General features: G+C 41.5%; 1 protein-coding gene across 1 annotated transcript in view; it reads right to left on the reverse strand.

Moving 5' to 3' along the window:
• Positions 1–654: 654 nt before the first annotated feature.
• Positions 655–19,740, reverse strand: part of AK9 (adenylate kinase 9) — a 183,559-nt gene continuing 164,473 nt past the window's right edge. Inside the window, exons 33-41 of the mRNA XM_011975968.1 lie at positions 17,177–17,378; positions 14,648–14,794; positions 14,320–14,540; positions 6,799–6,995; positions 5,571–5,740; positions 5,240–5,338; positions 3,168–3,270; positions 1,808–1,922; positions 655–1,373 (exon numbers count right to left, since the gene is read on the reverse strand). Coding sequence (XP_011831358.1) covers positions 1,171–1,373; positions 1,808–1,922; positions 3,168–3,270; positions 5,240–5,338; positions 5,571–5,740; positions 6,799–6,995; positions 14,320–14,540; positions 14,648–14,794; positions 17,177–17,378 — 1,457 coding nt within the window. The 3' untranslated portion in view covers positions 655–1,170. The remainder of the gene's footprint in view (positions 1,374–1,807; positions 1,923–3,167; positions 3,271–5,239; positions 5,339–5,570; positions 5,741–6,798; positions 6,996–14,319; positions 14,541–14,647; positions 14,795–17,176; positions 17,379–19,740) is intronic.

Below are 19,740 nucleotides of genomic sequence, written 5' to 3' on the forward strand. Positions count from 1 at the left end.
AAACCCGGGAGGCGGAGCTTGCAGTGAGCGGAGATCCGGCCACTGCACTCCAGCCTGGGCGACAGAGCGAGACTCTGTCTCAAAAAAAAAAAAAATAATAAAGAAATAAGCAGGGAACAAAAATGGGGCTTAAGTTGCCAGCAAAACTTGGTAGCTATTGGCAACTCCCAGTCTCCTGAAAAAGTAAAGGCTTTTGAGGTTTATCCTAACTTTGAAAATAGGCTTCCAGTTTTTGTTTAAAAATCATTTTATTATGAAATATGTAATGCAAAACATATATAAAAAGTCTTCTAGTTTTTAATTAACATTATTGAATTTATAGGAATCAAAGAACTAAACCATCTATTGTAGAGATTATGAAGGCTCAGAGAAGTTTACCCAGGGTTACACAGTTAATGGTCATATGCTTTATTTCTTATGAGTCAATCTTGCTGTTTCATATTCCAGATCTTTTTATATTGCTGCTGAAAATTGTTCTTATTTTTAAAATCTCATTAAATTCAATTTAGTAAGTTTTCCTCTAGCATATACTGAGTCAGATAATGACTCTAGATTTCATCCTTCTTAAAATTCCAGGTAATTTCTAATTATAAAATAAGGTATGAAGCTTACTTCAATGAATACTTAAGAAAAAGAAAAGAGGCAGCCAGTCAGTTGTTGCAAAATCCATTTATTTTATTGGGAAAATGATAGCATCTTATGTTCACAAAGTTCACAAACAATTTCTTACGTAAAATGTATAACCCATATTTTGGTTTCATTTATAAGAATGTTAATTGTGTTTCTTAAAGCTTTCTAGCATTTAATGAGTAATTTTAACAGAGACTGACTTTTCTACTGAAAATGTTAAAAAGGAAAATAATACATTTATTAAATAAGTTACTTAAATTTTCTATATGCAATTATAAATAGAATGCTTATTTTGTTAAAGCATCAAAGTTCAGGCAAGGAGCAATACATTTTAAAATTGTATTAAAACTTATGCTTCCATAAGAGTGCTCCTTCCTGGCTGGCAGACCTTTGAGTTCATCTGAAGTCTGGCAGCCATGGTACGTTGCTCAGGAGGCAAAAGTACTTCCAAGAGGTCCAGATTTTCAATCTACTTCTCTCAGTTTCCCTCTATCCCTTTCAGATAACTCTTGAGATTCAGGCTGCTATCACCTAAGTAAACTACCCATTAATTGGGTCTATATTTCTGAGAGAGAGAAAGGTCTTTAACTTATGATCAAAGTCAATGGCTCTGAACTGAGGTTCCTTGTATTTTCTGGTCATCTTGGCACCCAGGTATGTTATGAGTTCACAACTCTCCATAAACTGCTCCATCTTCTTCTTATACTTTTTTCTTGTATATTCAGAACCTTTGGGATTAAATGCTGTAGAAAATTTCACAGAATTGTGAATAATTTCTGCTAGTTAGTGAGTCATTAAATGAAAGAGAAAGAGACCTGGATGTGTGATTGAGTTAGTTACATAGTTATGGTTGAGAAGATATCCAAATCCCAAATAAAATCTGGAGATTATTTGTTTTAGGTCATAATTGCCTCTATTCACCCTTCTTTATGGCATGGATTATTGACAGCTGACTGTATTACTCATAGTCCCTACTTTGAAACTAGAATTTTAACTTTGATATTTTATTTAAAATATTTGGCCTGTATTGTATTTGCTACTGACTCTCTCTCTCTCTCTCTCTCTCTCTCTTTCTCTCTCACCAAGCAGGCAACTCAGTTTAACAATCCTATTCATCACTTATACTACCATTAATGTTAAATTCGTTCTGAGTAGTAAATCATTAAAAAAGACATACCTTTGAGATGAAGTGCTATATATAGCAGTGCAGATCTCCTTATACTTAAGAAGGGGAACTTGGGCTTTAAGCATCCCGCTGCATTCATTGCTTTAATTAGAGAAGTTGCTATACCCTGCAGGGAGGGAACAATTCAAATTTTGTGTATACTTGAGTTTGGTTTCTTTTCTTAGTGCCAACAGATAAAGAGGCAAATATTTCTTTGCCTCAAATAGTCCCCTGGAGTAGGGATGGGGCTTGTAAATATGGTTAAATGACCAGTTAGCCAACAGGAAAGAAATACAAAATACATTTGATTAAGAAAAATGAAAATTACAAACTGACTCAGTGTCAGCTGGGTGATGGATAGGAGTATATGGGCTTCATTACACAAGTCTCTCTATTTTTATATGTTTGATATTTTTTATAACAAAAAGTTAAGAGACGAAAGAAGGGGACCCTAGGCTTTGCGTTATCTTGGCCCGTATCTGCTTCCATTCTCAGAAATGGCCAGACTGCCTCCCACTCTGAGGACCCTTGGCCACCTGACAAGGAATTCCAGAGACCACAACAGTCAGTGCTGGCAAGATTCCAGAGCCCAGAAGAAGGTAAGAGGCCCTCCTGATAAAATTTGACCTTCATGAGAATACTCCCCTCTGGGTGGGTCTCATCTGGCATTTTGATGTTAAACCAGACTGAGGGCTAACCTTATAGGCAAGTTGAAAAAGTCAGAGTGGTTAAGAATTGCTGACAAAGGTTTGATATTGTGCCCTAAGCATTTATTTTGTAGAATTTTTTTTTTAAAAAGCTTTAAAAATAGTAAAAATAAATAAAATACTAAAGATAGTTGTTGGCTGCTGCTAAGTTTTGCTATCCTTAAAAAGTTATACTTGGATACATAAAATATAACTTAAATAGAATAAATAAATAATAGTAAATAAAACTGACTTTATCTGGATGTGGGGCAAAATATGGGCTTTTTGGTTTGGTTGTGTCACTATAACTCCACTCTTTCAAGTAGTGAGTGAATGACCCTCTCATGGACTGAATCTGCACATTTCAAATTATGAAAAGTTTCACAGACACTGAAATTCAAATGTAAGAACCAAACTACATATCTAATTCAAATGGAAACAATTTTGTGATGCTCTACTTTCTGTTCACTTTGGTGCAGATATTTTGGAATTAGCAATGGAAGCAGGGGATTTTCACACATTTTATTTAACCACTACACACAAACAAAATAGGCTGAGTGAATTTGCAGCTTAAAATCAGAAAACTCTGCCTTGAATTTTATTGTTCCCAAAATGAAAATTAGTATTAAAAAGAAGAAATCATTGTATTCTTCTAACATATATAACAGAAAATTAAGTAAAAGAACCTGTTCCAGATATCCAGGCAAAGGAAGACTAGTAAGAAGTATCGGTTCCCTTAACGGGGGAAGCTTGTGTGGAAGCTTCTGTTCCCAGTATTTCAGTGGCGACCTAAGAACACAAAGTTCATCAGATGGATGCTCACAGTTATACGCAGTGTGTATAGATAGGAATAGACAAGAGATTATTAGAAGATAAAGTTCACTACTTGTTTTTCTGCACTGGGAAGGCTGGGGCTCCTGGAAGTGCACAGCCACTCATTCAACTGGGTACCCAGCCCTACTCACCTAGTCTCCGTTTTCTCATTTTTCACAGCAATTATATAAAACTTTATTTTCCTCAAACTTCTGACTCTCCCAAATGCCCCCTCACCCCCAGGCAGATGCCATGCTGTACTCAGAGAAGCCATCGGGATGAGACTTCCTCAGCCCATCACAACAGAGCCACCTACATGTTCTCTTCCCGTGGTGGAGGTGCCTCCCATCTGAGACTAGGCCCCTTGGTCCCACCGCTCCGTCCCTCCAGGCATCTTACTACAGCACCCGCTTGCTCCCTGCTCTGGCATCTCTGCTACTTCCTTCTTTATTGGGTCCTTCCAGTGCATATGCATTTAAACATCTTCATAATTCCCCATTAAAAAAAAAAAGAAAAACCACCTTTACTCCTTAAATCCTATATGCCTTCCAGAAACGAACATCTCTTCTCTTTTTATAATTAAACTTCTTCAAACAGTGGCTTCACTAGAGATTGCAAGCTACCACATAAATTTTATCTATAGATGGGATTTGATCCACATGTATTTTATTTTAAAATTTGAATCAAATATGGATGTTTAGGAATGTGAACAATTTAAACAGCAATAATGGTTTCCAGCTTCTTCCAGCAGTAGATGGGCAGCTGCTGGTCCCTTCAGCCGGCCATGTGCAGTCCAGTTTGCAGCAGGCCCCCTGACTCCTGCGTCTTCACACCTAGCCTGCTTGCCTCAGGTCCCTCGCCTCCTGGCTGCTGTAGGCATCTGTGTTTGTTTGTAGCCTCTGCACTACAGGCAAGAGCTCAAGTTTCCTCAGCTCTGCTCCTTGGAGCTCTGTAGTCATGTCCTCTCGTGTCACTTGACAAAACCATTCTTGGCAAGATTACCAATGAATGACCTGTCACACCCTAAATCTCAAACGCTTTTCAGCCCTTTTCTTGCTTGACCTCTGAGAAGCATTTAAACCTGTTGCTATGCCATCCCTCCCCTCTGCCTCCCTCAACCCTCCTCATCCTGGGTCTCCTTTCATGTCTCTATGGTTCTTCTTTCTCAGTTTCCGTTGTAAGCTCTTCTGACATTCATGCGTTGGTGTTTCTCAGGGCGTGGTCCCAAGCCTGCTGCCTTCCCCACATAACTATGGATAAGCTCAAACATGCCATCGTATCTCAGACAAGATCACTCTGGCAGCCTCATCACTCATGGTCTACACTTTAGTAGTGGTCTGACTCCAGGGTAAATTTGATTCTAACACTGACCTCACTTAAAATCAGTCATTGTGCTCGGGTTGCCCTCAGGATCACTATGAGGACACAAACTTTACACAGTATGAGTCCATGAAACCACAAACACTTGATGGTGGTCTTACTTGACCTTCCACACTCTGGCCCTGCCCTCCACCTCCAGCCTCGCCTTCGCTTAGCCCCTTCTCCACGTCGCATCCAGCTGTGCTGAAGTTCTTGCAGTTCAGGAGTACCCTAGGCCAGGTTTGTTGTCGGTCCCTCTGTTTGGAACATGTCCCTCTTTCCCGTCATCTAGCCAATTCCCACTCCTTATCCTGACCTTACACCCACACACAATTCAGCTAGACCTTTGGGCTACACTTTCTCAGAAGTCCAGGCATTTCCCCACCCTAAAGTCCATCACATTCTGTTGTTATCAGGCACTCAAAGTCCATCTTACCCTGGACAGCTTCGGGATGGCAGGGACCAGTGCTTGTTCACACACACACACACACACACACACACACTCTCTCACACTCCTTTCCCCAGTTCCCAGCATGTTGCATGCAACACAGGTTTTCAGTAAATATTTGTGATTTAATGGTCTCACCTCAAAAATTTCTGGAGTTTTTCTTTATTCTCACAAATATATATACGATTACGATATTCTAAAGCATAGTTAATGCTACCAGGTACTAGAGCTTCATATCTGGAAGACCAAAAAACAAAACAAAACCTCTATTGTATAATTAATATGCAGTCTTGTGTAAATAAAATATCAAAAGTATTTTATTTTTCTACCTATGTAGCTCAAGGAAGAAATAGAATATTTTTCCAGTTAAACAATAGCGACCTTATGACCAAAACGTTAAGATTGTTACGTGAACCGCTTCTTTGGCATAGCAGTATCATTCTATTCTTCCATGGAGGCCAGGACTTGCCTTTGGTTTCCATCCTGATAGGTCACTGGACAGTAGCCCTGGAGCTCTGCACACTTAGGGAATCGACTCTTCAGCTCTGACAGCGTCAGCCTTTTGGGGATCATGTCAGCAGGTGGGAGTGGATGAGGTGCTAAGGGAGGCACGTACAATTCTGGGTTCTCCAAGAATTTCTATTAAAAAAGAATTCCAGTAGCAAGACGATTTAAACCAGAAATGCTATGCCAATCAGAAGGCCACCGAGGCTCTCCTGCACCCTCCCCATTTTCAGTAGCAGCATTCTGCCGCTCCTCAAACTGTAATAACCTCTCCTCTGACCGGAAGCTCCTTACAGGAATACTCCCAAGTGATCACATCCAAGATTTATCCTCATCTCAGTCAATCATTCATTCATTCCTACAAAAAACACTTGTTGCGCTCCTACTACACGACAGGCACTGGAGAGAGCAGGCCCCTGCCAGCCCCATCTTTCTGTCCCGATGTGTAATTAACCGGTTGGGTGCATTTGGCAGGTGAGTTAACTTCTCCAGCTTCAGGTATTGCTCTGTAAAATGTAGTGGGTGGACCAGACACATGGCCTTTAATGTCACTTCCAGTTTTAAAAATCTTATGATTACCATTTAAGTAAGCAGGAATAAATAAATATCTCATACTAAAGGGAACAACAATTCTAATTCTCCAAGGAAATAAAACGTTCAGAGGCATCTGATTTTATTTTTTTTGTTTTCAACTACTAATCTCTTAAAATCATCAAATTGTGGACATTATGAGACGAAATCTATATTCTGTTCCATTAAGCAGAAATATAAGGTATATAAAGAGTTCTAGTGATAGAAAAAAATTTAAAGTGCAGGAGACATATGTCAGCTCTTGCTTCATTTCTACTGACTCTGATTCCCTTCGGCAACCCTGGGCCCTGAATCCCCTGGATCCCCTGTGGGCTGAGCCCTTGATGTTCAGCATCTCTTCCATTGATGGGGCTCACAGTTGGCTCTCCCTCGCCATTAGGCTGGCCCAGGCCAACACTGGACTCCTGCAATGTTTCAAATTATGTCCTGGGATGCAGTTTTGGAACTCACCACTGAGTGGCTTCACTGGTCCCAGAGTCACAGGTTCCAGTAATGGGGCTCCTGGTACCAGGTTTCTGGGGGCCTATCCCTTCCTATTGATGAATTCCAAGATAAGATATTTTCTTTCCTTAGTAAACATTTGGAGTTAGGAACAAACTTACATTCAGTTTTTCCTGAGAACTCATTTTATAGTAGTGCCCCCTGAACTCTGCTGCAAATTCCAAGGAGTCAGTTGCAGAGCAATCAAATAATTCCTGGGATTCTGCCAGGCTGACAGGGCAGAACTGTCCAAATTCTCCCAGGCGAGAAAGCAGCTCTTGAGGTGTGATACATAACTTGTCAATGCAGGCAGCTTTTCCTATTATTAACATATTAACTATTATTATGTATATATTTTTCATAGAAAACACAATGATTTTTGAAATTAAAATAATTTTAATTACACAGCACTGTACATACACATTATAAAATTCCAAACAATAGAGTAAAAAGTAAAAGTTACTATTCATATCTCCATCGTTTCAATCCAATACTTAACCTGAGAGGTAATCATCACTGTTGGATTTGTATCTTTTTTCAGTCTTTTTTCTACATATTCACATATATATTTTTTGCATATAGTATGCTTGTGCAACTATACTATAAACATTATTCTGCAACTTGCTTTTATCAGTCAGTTATGGTCTTTGACCTCTTTTCATATAAGCTTATACAATTTACCTAATTTTTTTTTTTTTTTTTTGAGATGGAGTCTCACTCTGTCACCCAGGCTGGAGTGCAGTGGCGTGGCACAATCTCAGTTCACTGCAACCTCTGCCTCCCAGGTTCAAGTGATTCTTGTGCCTCAGCCTCCCAAGTAGCAAAGATTACAGGTGTGTACCTATCACGGCTGGCTAATTTTTTTGTACTTTTAGTAGAGACGGGGTTTCGCCATGCTGGCCAGGTTGGTCTCAAATTCCTGGCCTCAGGTGATCCACTCACCTCGGCCTCCCAAAGTGTTGGGATTACAGGTGTGAGCCACTGTGCCTGGCCAATTCACCTAATTCTTTTTAATCGATGCATAGTATTCCACTGTATAAACACACAAGTAGTTTACTTAACCATTTATCTATTGATGAATGTTTTGGCTGTTTTAGTTCTTAGCTATTATAGACTATATATATGATACACACACACACACACACACAATTTATACATGTGTATACCCGCACATTTATAAACCTGCTACATTTAAAAAAACCTATGGGCCAGATTTCAGGAAGTGCAAATACTTTGTTGACATGATGTTACTCACACAAAGTTCTCCCTGTGCCCAGATCCCACCCAAGAGGAGGAAAACAAACATTTATCCAAAAGTGATTGGCTTTATTCTAAAGGGTAGATTTTAAAAAGAAAGTGCCCAAGTTCCTGTAATGAACAAGATTAAGAGTTTTCTCTCTATGCTTACCCAGAACAAAAATGTAAGTATACACATAAAAAAAGAGAGTTTTCTCTCTAATACTTCACTGGAATGGGGACTTCAAAGCAATATGAGATGTTATAGAAAACAAAATTACTTTTTAAATACATTTTAGTTATAATGAGTGGACTTATTATAGCCAGTATATTTTGTTAGTTGTCCTTTTACCAAGGAAAAGTTTTACCTTTTTTAAAGATTATGCCTAGGAAGGTCCTAAATTAACCCTAAAATTATGAAGCATAAATCATAGTTTGCTTTTTTGTTTGTTAGGATAGAAATGATCTCATCTGAAATGTACTATTACAGAACTATAATCCCTTATCTAAGACCCTTGGGGCCAGATATGTTGGGTAATTCAGAATATTTTAGATTTTAGAAATACATTGCACTCAGCCAGGTGCAGTGGCTCATGCTTGTAATTGCAGCACTTTGGGAGGCTGAGGTGGGTAGATCGCTTGAGCCCAGGAGTTCAAGACCAGCTTGGGCAACACGGTGAGACCCTGTCTCTACAAAAAATACAAAAATTAGACCAGTGTGGTGGCACATGCCTGTAGTCCTAGCTACTTGAGAGGCTGAAGTGGGAGGATCACTTAAGCTTGGGAGGTGGAGGCTGCAGTAAGCCACTGCACTCCAGCCTGGGCAACAGAGTGAGACTGTCTCAAACAAACAAACAAACAAAATGAAAGAAAAGAAATGCATCACACCCTCACAGAGTCTGGAGAAGCACCCTGTAATCGATAAGATGAAATTTCTCCAACCAAATAGGATGACCCTTCCCCACTTACTGGGTTTCGTAAAAAGATTGCAAATAACCATATGTCAGCTCATGTGAAGTTTTGCCCTCAAATGATTTATAACTAACCTTGATATTTTTAGAGGTTTTTGGATTTTGGAATCGCAGGCCAGAGGTGTCATGTCACATGATTGCCTCACTGATCTGCCTGCCTGTACTGGGGAAGAGGGTGTGGGGGTCCAGGAGATGATGTCCCCTGATACCAACTACCATTTTCACTTCTTCAAAAGGTCACATGTAATCCTGAAAAGGAGATGGTTGGGAAACCATGCCCAAAGAGGTTTCCATTATGCAATCTCTCCACAATTCTGCTTTTAAACAGGGAGTCAGGGAGGGGGAAAGTAACATACACAAAATGAAGGGATCTTTATTAACTGGCATTTCTTTAAGCATCACAGCCCTCCTTCAATAAGGCAGGCATTTAAAACCATTGCTTATTGACTCTCATCCTTCATTCATCTCTTGAAAGCAAAGAATCTGGCCAGGTGTGGTGGCTCACGCCTGTAATCCCAGCACTTTGGGAGGCCGAGGTGGGTGGATCAAGAGGTCAGGAGACCAGCCTGACCAACATGGAGAAACCCCATCTTTACTAAAAATACAAAAGTTAGCTGGGCGTGGTGGTGCATGCCTGTAATCCCAACTATTCGGGAGGCTGAGGCAGGAGAATCGCCTGAACCTGGGAGGTGGAGGTCGCCGTGAGCCGAGATTGCGCCATTGCACTCCAGTCTGGGTAACAAGGGCAAAACTCGGTCTCGGAGGGAAAAAAAAAAAAAAAAAAAAAGCAAAGAATCATCAGTGTGGTATCAGCACTATTCCCAACAAGGTCTTCAGGACATAAACTGATAAAGTGCCAGTATTTTCCAAATGGTAACATCTAAGACTCATCAGAGTCAACAGAGGTCACTTAGAATCCCCAACTCAACTTCTGAGTCCCAGAAGAAAGGATACCAGCCATGAATGAATCCTGACCATATCGTTAGGTTCTGGTCTTCTCTGAAGAGCTGAGAGCCAGCTGGGTGGGATCTCCTGAATGTCTTTGCGCGTGTTTCACAGAGTTAACAGAGGGGCTTTCTAGGAGAGCATTAATGACTTTGAACCTTACCACATAAAATTATTGTCACTTAACATTCCCAATTGCCCGATTAATCTGAACATAAATCTGACTGTGAGTTCCTTCACCGTATCATCATGTCATGTGTATCACTGGAAGCCACAGGGTGGGCTGATCTGATGTGACTCCAGTGGTATTCTTGATCCCTGCCTTGTAGTGTTCATGCCTTTGTGTAATCTCCTTCCCCATGTGTGGGCTGGACTGAGTAACTTGCTTCTAATAAACAGAATATGGCAAAAGTGAGGGGCTGTCACTTCCAAGATTAGTTTACCATTATGGCCTGAATTATGTTTTCCAAAAAGATATGCTGAAGTACCCCCAGTACCTATGAATATGACTTTATTCGGAAATAGGGTCAGAGAAATACACACAAACAGACAGATATGGAAAGGAAAGTGATGTGTGAAGACACAAAGACACACACACGGAGAATGCCATGTGATGACAGAGGCAGAGACTGGAGTGATGCGTCCACAACCTCAGGAATGCTGAGGATTTCTGGCAACACTGGAAATTAACAGAAAGGCATGGAATAGATCCTCCCCTAGAACCTTCAGGCAGAGCATGGCCCTGTCAACACCTTGATTTTGGACTTCTAGCCACCAAAACTGTAAGACAATACATTTTTGTTGTTTAAGCCACCTAGTTGGTGGCAGTTTGTTTCAGCAGCCCTAAGTAAAACAATTACAAAAGATGGACTCTCTTTCTTGCCCTTTCAGGTTGTTCACTTGATAAAGAAAGCTGCCATGTTGGAGAGGTTCACGTGGCAAGGAACTGAGGGTGGCTTCTGGCCAACAGCAGCCAGCAAGGAACTGAGGTCCTCAGTCCAGTAACAATCAAGGAACGAAATCTTACCGACATCACATGAGTGAGCATGGCAGTGGGCCCTTTCCCAGTTGAGCCTTCAGAAAATACCATAGTCTTGGCTGACACCTTCACTGTAGCTTTGTGAGAGACTACCCAGCTAAACTGTCCAGATTTCTGACCCACAGGAACTGTGTGTGTGTGTGTGTGTGTGTGTGTGTGTGTGTGAGATTTGCAGTTGCTAAATTTTGGACTAATTTGTTACACAACAATAGATAACAAATACACTATTCTATCTGTTGCTTATTATACAGATGAAAAGGCTAAGAAGTCCCAATATTGATTTTCTACAAAGAATATTACACTATTATGATACTATAGTGGTACTATAACATGTAGTACTATAGTACAATAATACATAGCATTATTAAGGTATATAGTATTAAAATACAAAGTATTATTATATCATACTACATGGTGCTATACTATTATAATACTATCTATTCCTAGGTTGCTCTTTAGCTCAGATGTACTGAACCTTACCAATCCTGACAGGTTTAGTGACAGGGTAATTTAGAATCATGTGACTTCAAGTCTCAAAAGACACCCAAATGTCTCTTTTTCTAATTATTGGGATATTCTTGATGACGTCTGGCAATATCTATGTACCCTCTTCCGGAACGTGGCAAGAGGAATCTCTTTAATCCTCTAGCCCCAGCCTTGCACCATCTCACTGATCAGGGTAAATATTGGCCTCCTGATAGGGGAGGATCATTTGAACAGTATACAAAGGAAACAGAGCATGAAAAAAAATCAAAACTAAATTCAAACAATCAAGTACAAGCTAGATTATCAGGGGGACGCTGAAGCAGAAGAGAACAGGACAGATTTCACTGAGATGAAACTATGTGTGGCAGAGGCAGGCACTGGAATCATGTAGTGGATCCTCAGTTCCGTCTCCAGGGCTGACACACCCACCCTGCAGCTGCTGGACACCCTGGCGCTGATGGCTCATGGCTGGACTGGAAATTGCCCTTCTATACTCCCCCCGCCGGGGTGGCCTGCGGTCAATGACAGGCTGATGCGAGGGTGGAGAGGATACAAAGCCTGGACCCTCCCCCTACTCTGGGGACATTTTGAAGGTCCCTCCCAGAACCAGTGTTTCCCTAGGATCTACTGAGGGCTTCTGCTCCCATCACACTGCAGGTTAGTTTCTCCCTCTACCGAATTTGACCATCCTGACTTGTCCACAGGTATATCTCCTGATTAGAGTTGCTGGATAAAATAAAGGACACTGCTGGGTGCTGTGGCTCACGCCTATAAACTCAGTGCTGTGGGAGGCTGAGGTGGGAGGATTGTTTGAAGCCGGGAGTTTGATACCAGCCTGGGAAACAAAGTAAGAATGCCCCCTCCAAACTCTATAAAAACATTAAAAAAATTAGCTGGGCATGGTGGCATGCACCTGTAGTCCTAGCTACTGGAGAGGCTGAGGCAGGAGGATCCTTCGAGACTAGGAGATCAAGGCTGCAGTGAGCTATGATTGTACCACTGCACCCCAGCCTGGGGAAGAGAGCAAGCTCCTCTCTCAAAAAAACAAAAAATAAAATTAAAGAATGCCTGGTTAAGTTTGAATTTCAGATGAGCAATGAATATTAATAGTTTTTAGTATAAGTATACCCTATGCAATTATTTGTGATATACTTATAGTAAATAATTATTGTTTATCTGAAATTTAAATTTAACTGGGTGTCCGTTGGGCATGGTGGCTCACACCTGCAATCCTAGCACTTTGGGAGGCAGAGGGGGGTGTATCACCCAAGGTCAGGAGTTTGAGACCAGCCTGGTTAACATGGTGAAACCCTGTCTCTACTAAAATACAAAAAATTAGCCAGGCGTGGTGGTGCACACCTGTAGTCCTAGCTACTCAGGAGGCTGAGGCACGGGAATTGCTCAAACCCAGGAAGGGGAGGTTGCAGTGAGCAGAGATCACACCACTGCACTCCAGCCTCGGTGACAGAGTGAGACTCCTTCAAGAAAAAAAAACTGGGTGTCCTGTATTTTTAGTTGCTAAATCTGGCAACTCTACTCCTGAAAGTACTTTCTGGTAAAACTTCTGCATGTGACTTTTCATCTTGAGTCTGTTTCTAGGGAACCCAGTCTAAGACAGGGAGGGTGAAATAGAGTAACAGAAAGATGAACGAGGCACAGCTTTCGCTTCAAAGTCTGCTGTGGAGTGTTTTCCAGTGCGAGCCCATCCAGAGCTTATTGAGATATTTCTAAAAACTCAATTCTCCCTTCCCTTGCACTTTTATCTTCATGCCTTATGATCTGTAGGTGAAAACAGATTTGTAAACAAACAGGAACCAGAGATACTGGTTATGCCCACATGATGAAGCAAATGAAGATACAGTGATGCAGTTATTATTGGAATCCTCACTGCATTTTTCTTTGTACAGGATTCTCTTAGTCACGTTGCTCCCATAAACCTCATCATACCTTCTCTGTAGTTTCTGAAGTTAAACAAAATCATGAAACAGATGTCTGTGAGACCCCTACAGATCACATCTTTGTAGTCATCACTCTTTTTAGAGATATTAGATATTGATAACTTTCCTTGTATTTTGTGTATTTTCAGAGAACAGTCAAGAAACTAATGAGAATATATAATCAAACATGTGCTTCTGTGAATTCCTAATATAGATTAAAAGACATTTTAATGAGCAAGTTCATTAAACTTTTTTTATGGACTCAACATTTACATCATACTATAATGGGTGTAAATAGTAAAAATAATTTTAATTCTAGATTCCTAAATCAAATTTTGCTCTGCAATCATGGACCCATATAACTACTCCACACATTCTGAAAAATAGCTTCTTACTATTCCAAACACTACATACCCTTTTAGTGAGAGATCATGCATTATTTTTATGTCCTAGATTCACAGAGGCATTCAATAAATGATAGCTTGGGTAGCGGCAGTCATTTATTAGGACAAACATGCCCACATATCATAGTCTATTTTGGCTGCTATAACCAAATGCTACAGACTGAGTAATTAATAAACAACGGAGATTTATTGCTCACAGTTTTTGAGACTGGGAAGTCCAGAATCAAGGTACCAGGAAATCTGGTATCTGGTGAGGCACTGTTCCTCATAGATGGTGCTCTCGCTGTATTCTCATGTGGTAGAAGGGGCAACCTGGCTCCCTCGAGCCTCTTCTGTAAGGGCTCTAATCCCATTCATGAGGGCAAGCCCTCATGATCTAACCACTTCCTAAAGGTCCCACCTCTTAATACTATTACACTGGGGATTCGGTTTCAGCATATGAATTTTGAGTGATACAAATATTCAGACCATAGCATCACAATAATTGAATAATAACTATATATATAAAATACTGATTAAGTCATGCCTGACTCATGTTCAAATGGAATGAATTACAGTAACATGAGTCAGGCATGTTTACACTTTAAATTAATATTTTATTCTACCTTAAAAAGTGCTTTCTTACCTGCTTTTATTCTCTCCAGGTATGTCTGCATATATTTATTCACCATTTGAACATTCTTAATGACTTCATTCCATACCCACCACTTGCTGTGAAATCCATCAATCACATACCAGTTCTGATGCTGTTCTTGATAGTATTGCCTAATCTCACCAATATTTTTGCGATACTTTACATTATGGACAGCTATAATTTGTGTGCTATTGTGCAATGGATAAGGCAATCTAATAGAGAAACAGAGAAGGAATGGAGAAAGCTGTTCAAAACATATCTTTTTCCTCTGTATGATTAAAGTTTATTCCTTTTTTGTTGTCTTCATCATGCACGTTACCTTTGTTCATTTTCTTTTTCTAGGAGCAATCTTTTGAAAATCTCCTTGGAAGGCACACTCAATTCAAAGATGACCATGGGAATGATTGACCTGGCTTCCAAGAGATTCATTTGATGTTTAGTTACAGGATATCCATCGATGACAACACTAACAAGGAAAAACATGAAAATTAAAATTCCACATTTCTTTTTCTCTTGTACTTCCTTTCTGTCTTCTGGAACCAGTCTGTCTCTTTAGGATTAGCCCCATGCTTTTCCTTATGTAACTCAATTTATTTTCTTCACACTTTGCCCTCTTCATCTCTGCATCTTTAATCTCAGTCAGGCCAAGAGCCATGAGGTGGGCAGGACACATCCAAACACAGTTCAGAAGGTGGGCGTAGGAAAGAGCTCTGAATTTCTACACTCAGCATGCTGGAGATAGATTTTGGCAGAATTTGAGAGATAACTCCCACAGTACCTTGAACATTGTGTTCAATTGGTGCTATTAATCTAAACATGAAAGAGTATAGCTTTACAGACAGATAACTTTAGATTTAAAATCTGGTTTGAACTTTCTGAGAGGAAATGATATTTAACTCTTAGAGTTGTTTTAAAGATTGGAGACCAGGTATGTAAAGCAACTAGAGTAGGACCTGGTACATATTAGATGCTCAAGAAGTAGTATTTTAGTAAGAGACTAAGCCAATATGGAAAAAAAAAAGTGTGCTCTAAGCTTGCTTTTTGCAGTAAATGCTCTGTGAGAAGCCTGAGAGTGCAGCTGGGGGAGAGTTGGTGAGAGTGGCCCTATAATATTTGGGTGGGAATCATTCCATCAGGACCCATGATGCATGCCTCTGAGCAGAAATGGCTAGGAGAATTTAAACTAGTTCAATAAATTGAGATAATGAGATTGTCACTAACAAACTCAGAGGAGGGGAAAAAAAGGCTGGTTATAGTATCTAGCCCCCAAGGTCAGGAAACTCCCTGTGAGGTGGGAGCAAGCTGGACATGCTGGCGTCAGGTGGTCATCAGGGAGCTTGGTTTGGCCTAAGCCACAGGATGCCCTGCCTCAGTGCTTTCCAGCTGTTAAAGCAAACTAAATATGGCCACACTTCTGTATTTGAGTTATTGTGGATGAACTGTGACCTAACTTAATAGTTAGACAAGATTGAAAACCTAACTTAGGAGTATGTACCTATAACAATAACTGAGTCCTGGGCAATCCTAGTGGCCGTACTTCAACCACTCCTGGGTTGCTAAGTGTTTAAACTGTGTTCAAATAAGGCAAACACCAACCTGTAACCAATCCAGCTGTTTCTGTATCTCACTGCCAATTTCGGTACATCATTTCCATTTTTTGTCTATAAATCTTCTTCCACCATGTGGCTGCGCTGAAATCTCTATGAATCTGCTGTGATTCTGGGGGCTGCCCAATTTGTGAATTGTTCATTGCTTAATTAAACTCCTTTAAATTTAATTCAACTGAAGCTTTTTTTTTAAAATAACAGCTGAGTCTCTAGGCACTGGCCTACAATTCTACAGCAGAGGGGATTGTTGGCTAGGCTGGCCTCATAGAGAATGTATGAGGGTGCCATTGTTGTTTTTTTAATCAAGAGTAGCTCAACTTACTTGTTCTGTGAAGAGTCACTTGAGTGGCCCTCAGGATTAGGGAAATTCTGGGTGAATGAGCAGTCATTGTCCTGGTATTAAGGTGGAATGAAATCTTTTTGACTCAACCATGATTGCCTCACTGAGGTCCTTCTTATGCAAAGCTGAACACCAGGGAGGAGATAATTCAATTTGGGTAAGACCCGGGGCCTTTTCTGGGGATAAAGTCTGACAAACCAGAAGCTGCTGCCCAATAAATGAACTCACAAGAACTGTTCAAGGACTTAATTATGGGTCACAGATAAGGAAAGGCAAGGAGGCTCCTAATAGAAAACCTTGAGTAAATTAGGGGGGTTCTAGGTCAGTGAACTGTGCTCAAGACCAGGGCCTCAGGTTTCATGGGGAGGGCTTTTACTACTGGGTATGGCCCGTGGCTATGCTGGAGGAGCAAAGGTGAGAAGTGTAAATGGAAGCACAGCTCAAGTGCATAGCTTTCTTGTCCAAATGTGGTGTTAAGGGAGAGGCACTGCTACCTGTGCAGAATGCTGGACCAGACACAGACCATCTCCATTGGACCAGCACCTGGGGGACAGGGGAGGGCCACTTCTCCATCACTTCATGGGGCAGTGAGAAGAACTCCTGGAGTGTAGAAGTCACATCAGCCTCCTTCATTTAAGTCTGAAGCCTTTTGGACCACTCAGGGGTTGCTGGAGAGAGTGAAGGGGCCTGACTGCTAATCTGGCATGTGAATTTTCAAGCCAAGTTTTTGCTTGACAGAAAATTCAAATATGTAACCATATAGGTGTCCAGAGTTTGAGAGAAGTAGATCACACCCTTTTATAAGAGCTGTAAGCCCTATGTAAGTGTTTTAAATCATGAGCCAGCAGTTTCTTGAAAGATTTAATTCCCTCTGTCCCATCCTCTCACCCCATTCACTTACCCTGCAGTACCGCACACACTTTCCATCAGAGAAAGTTCTAAGGCTTGAATAGCCAGTTCATCAGGTGCTGTCATTCCTTTATGAAGATGCCAATTTAACATAAGTGCCAGCTCTGTTTCCGGGTGAGTGTTTAGTACATAACGCAAAGCTCCTCCTATTGATAAATGCTTTAACCCATATTCGCTTGTAAATTTTTTGGCAACTGAAAAACATAAAACTTTTAAATTAAATTAAGTGATTTAGATTCAAGGGGAACATGTGCAGCTTTGTTACATGGGTATATTGCATGATGCTCAGGTTTGGGCTTCTAATGATCCCGTCTCCCAAGTAGCAAACATAGTGATGGCAGTGGCTGCTGCCATCACGCTGGCTGCAGCTGCCCAAACCATGCTGCAGACCCAGGCCTCCTGCTCTATGGAGCAGGCAGGAGCCCCATCCTCCTGGGCGTGGCTACAGACACTTAAACTGCTGCTGTGGGTCTGAGCCTCCCTGTGCTCTTGGAGGCAGCCAGGAGCAGGTAAGATCTGCCCTCTTGGGTGCAGCTGCAGCCGCCTGACCCACAGCTGCAACTCTAGGCCTCCTGCTCCAGGGAGCAGGCAGAAGCCATGGACAAGCCAGAACCCTGCCCCTTCTGAGTTGGCAGGATGGGAGCTCCCTGGGTGCAGCTTGGGGGGTTCTCCCAGGTGCAGGACCCAGGCATCTCTGCATCTCTGCAGCCTGCATCCTCAGGGGCCTGGGAACCTCCCCAACCCCTGCAGGCTCAGTGGTGTCTGCTCCCGCTGTCTGGCCTCTCTCTGCTCCTGGCCCTACTCCCATCTCTGAGCAGGGGTTGGGGCCAAGCCCAGGGGCCATAAATAGCAGTGGGTGGCAGATTGATTCCTAGGCAGAAGGGGGTGGGTCCCCAGTAAGGCCCCAGGTGCCTCTTCTGGGCCTACCCAGGGCCACCCATGGACCAATCAGCAGGCACTTCCTCCCCTCTGAGGTCCATAAAAGCCCTGGGCTCAGCCAGAGCAGGGAGAGGATGACCAGAGGACGAAGAGGGCAGAGAGATGACAGGATGACCAGCTGCAGAGAGAAGTACCCTCTCTGTTGACAGTGGAGTACCCTCTCTGTTGATAGCTGGAGAGGACAGGATGACCAACTGCAGCGAGAACAACCAGTTGCAGAGAGGAGCTACCCTCTCTGCTGAGAGCTGCAGAATGACCTGCCAGCAGATAGGAGCCACCCTCTCCAGGGCCTCCTCTCTGCTGAGAGCAGCAGACATCAGGACAACCAGGAGCAGAGAGGAGTTACCCTCTCCAGGGCCTCCTCTCTGCTGAGAACTGAACACTGGACAGATGACCTGCCTGCACAGAGGAGCCACCCACTGTGGGTCTCCTCTGAGCTGCTGTAACACTCAATTCACATTTGTCTTTTTCACTGTTCAGTTGTCTGCCTACCTCATTCTTCCTGGATGCAGGACAAGAATTTGGGTAAAGCTGCTGCAGCCACAGAGGTTTCAAGCCAGAAAAGATCCAACCCAAAGATACCAGAACAGTAGTACCCAACAGATAGTGAAAAACAAAACTCTAAATTTATTTCATTTCACGAATTTATCAGTTCACCTTAGTTTTAGACTCTGGCTGATTATATCAACAGCAAGCTAATTTTCACATTTCTCAATGAAATTTCAAAAATTAAAATTGCCATATTTTATGGAACTAATAACTGTCAAAGGTCAGTCATTAACAGTACTTCAGGTCTGTGGCTGATAGATCTGGTTTAATGGGCCAAATCTGCTTTTTTTTTTTTTTTTCTTTAACAAACCAATTTTAAGGGTTTTCTTTCTTCTGCATGAGGTAGCAAAATTTTTGAGAGCTTTGCAAGTCATCTTATATGTACTCTTAATATCTGGTAGTATGCCCCAAATAGCAATATAACACTCCTGTTTCACTGAATCGTATCATTCTCCTTTCTGTCCATTTATGGACTCCATGATGCAATCAGCATTGCATAACCTATACAGTTAGATCTCAGTTAATACTCTAGGAAATAATTTTTAAAATATATAATGGCACACTTGACATTTCAATAGTGACTTACAGCCTATGAGGAATTTTTCTTCCATGACTTTATTTGATATTTTTAACTATTTCATCAGGTGGGTGGAATTGATATTGAAATTTTGATTTTATAGATGAGGGGAACTGATTTGTCCAAGGTTACATAGATGTTGCCATTGGCTGAAGGAAGACTCACACTAGCTTCTCCTGAGTGAGACAATAGATAGATAAATGGATTCTAGTAGCTAGTAAACGTGGGTGTGCTCTGTTGTGTGTATATTCCTTGCCTGAGCACTGTGTGGAAATAGCAGTGGGTGGAGGATACTGACAACCCTACTCATCCCATGAGGATGGTGATTGACCAGGGACCACCATCAGGACCATCCAATAAGGAAGTTCCTGTGAGAGCCACAGAGCACGTAACTTCAGCTTTGCACAAATGCTGGAACGAGATATATTTTTTTAAAGTTCTAACAATAATTAAGCTCCTAAAATTTGACACCTTGTTTAAAAATCAACCAC

This window comes from Mandrillus leucophaeus, unplaced genomic scaffold (assembly GCF_000951045.1).
Source record: "Mandrillus leucophaeus isolate KB7577 unplaced genomic scaffold, Mleu.le_1.0 Scaffold160, whole genome shotgun sequence".
Classification (NCBI taxonomy): Eukaryota; Metazoa; Chordata; class Mammalia; order Primates; family Cercopithecidae; genus Mandrillus; species Mandrillus leucophaeus.